The sequence below is a fragment of the Cryptosporidium hominis genome (assembly GCF_000006425.1).
Source record: "Cryptosporidium hominis TU502 chromosome 3 CHRO013093, whole genome shotgun sequence".
Taxonomy (NCBI): Eukaryota; Apicomplexa; class Conoidasida; order Eucoccidiorida; family Cryptosporidiidae; genus Cryptosporidium; species Cryptosporidium hominis.
This window is the reverse complement of record NW_666639.1, coordinates 1-1,804: the sequence shown is the minus strand read 5'-3', so window position 1 is coordinate 1,804 and position 1,804 is coordinate 1. Positions and strand designations below refer to the sequence as shown.

At 26.7% G+C, this 1,804-nt stretch overlaps 1 protein-coding gene across 1 annotated transcript; it reads right to left on the bottom strand.

Moving 5' to 3' along the window:
• Positions 1 to 1,335: 1,335 nt before the first annotated feature.
• On the bottom strand, positions 1,336 to 1,572 carry Chro.30203 (hypothetical protein). Its single annotated transcript, XM_659970.1, has 1 exon — positions 1,336 to 1,572. The coding sequence occupies one exon, from the start codon at positions 1,570 to 1,572 to the stop codon at positions 1,336 to 1,338; it is 237 nt and encodes a 78-aa protein (XP_665062.1).
• Between the last annotated feature and the right edge of the window lie 232 nt (positions 1,573 to 1,804).

Here is a 1,804-nt window from a genome sequence, read left to right as displayed (position 1 = left end):
GCGCAAGTACCAGAGAAGGTAAACATAAAAAGTTTCAACTAGCCTTTTTTTTCTCAAAATAGTTGTCAAAGTCTTAAAATAGTTTAGAATCAATGTAATTTTTATTTATTTATGAAAACTTTTGAAGCTAAAAGACTATATACGTAAGACTAAAGTAATTAGTAAGGGAGAGAAGAGGAAGGAAGGAATTGAAGAACAGAGGAAGAAGGAAAAAAAAAAAAATAAATAATCTGACCTTTCAAAACATTAAGATAGTCAAATTTTTTTTTTCTCTTATTCTTGGTTTTCTTCGAAACTTTTTATTTGAAATTCTATTCTCCAAAGCTATTTAGTTATAAATTTCTGCCAAATTATTGAAAATAGCTGGGTTATAGAGTTTGGATAAACCCACAAAATAGACAATCAGCTGAAATATTAGCTCTGAATAGATAGAAGAACTCATATGATTTATTAAAAGTTATTTGTTGTAATCAAATCTTCTTAGTAGTTATTAAATTGGTCTTAAATTCCGTTTTAACTTTAAAAACATATAATAAGATAGTTAATAAAAAAACAATGGAATAAGCATATTCAAGTCTAGATAAGTTCTTTTTTCAAACAATATTATATATAATTCAAAAAATAAATGGTATTTAAAGTAAATAATCTTTTTAAACTCTATTAAAATAACTTCGAAAAACTAATAGTAATCTAAAATGAAATTTGTGAACCTAGAATTACAAAGAATAAGTCTTTTGGAGAGCAATCTCATAGGTATTAATAATGCTACTACATTCTCTTATATTATTTACATATCTCAGAAAGTATTAAATATTTATAATTTTCGCACACAGCTTTGAAGCTTGCAACATTATTTAAAAATTTCAAGATTTTTTGTTTATCAGATTCAACAAAATTGTTAATCCAATATTCTTTCATAACCAAAGTAGAACCAACCACATGCAGAATTAAATTGATAGTTGTTAAAGCCTTAATCTTCTTAAAGGATATAATCAACAAAAAAACAGACCAACTAGATAAGGAAACATATTTAATATTTCGGAAAAGAAAATTCATTCATAAAAGAGAACTCATTCAAATTCCCGTATTCAAAGTAACTCAAAAGTCTAATTTTCGATCAGAAAATCTGATATTTACTTCACTAATTAAAATTAATAACTAAATAAACTAAAATAGTCATCAAATTTAATACAGTTAAAGTTTTATCTCCATAATTCCCCAAAGCTATTATTTTTGCTTGGTTAAATTTAAAAACAAAATTAATCACAAATACAAGGCGCCAACAGTCTTTGGTAGTTCGGATTTTTGCTTGGAAAAATAAAATTTAAGCAAGAATTAGAAAGTCCCTGTTAATAATTGACTAACTTGCATAATTTCTTTAAGCCCTTCATCTATATTTTCTGATGGAGCTCTAACCACACTGTTATTGACAGTTCCATTTGTATCTATTGTTAAGTATCTTGTACAACTACGGATGAAAGCAGTTTTTTCAGTAATTTTTTCCTCAAATTCATTTATAAGATTTTCTATTTGATCAGCAGTTGAAAAAATACACTTGCACTTATTGCTCATCTTCCTACATTTTCTTTTTTCTTTGCATTTTGAAGATGATACGGAGACAGATATTAAAGCTGATAGTAAAATTGAATAAAAAACTTTGTAGGTGGTTAATCTACATTGTTCGTTTAATAGTTGCTGCTCCGTACATTGAACAGTGGAATTTTCATTTTCAACATTCGTATGTTTACCTGCAAGCCATAAACCCTTAGAAATTGCAGTAGCACACTGTATAGTCTTTTCACCG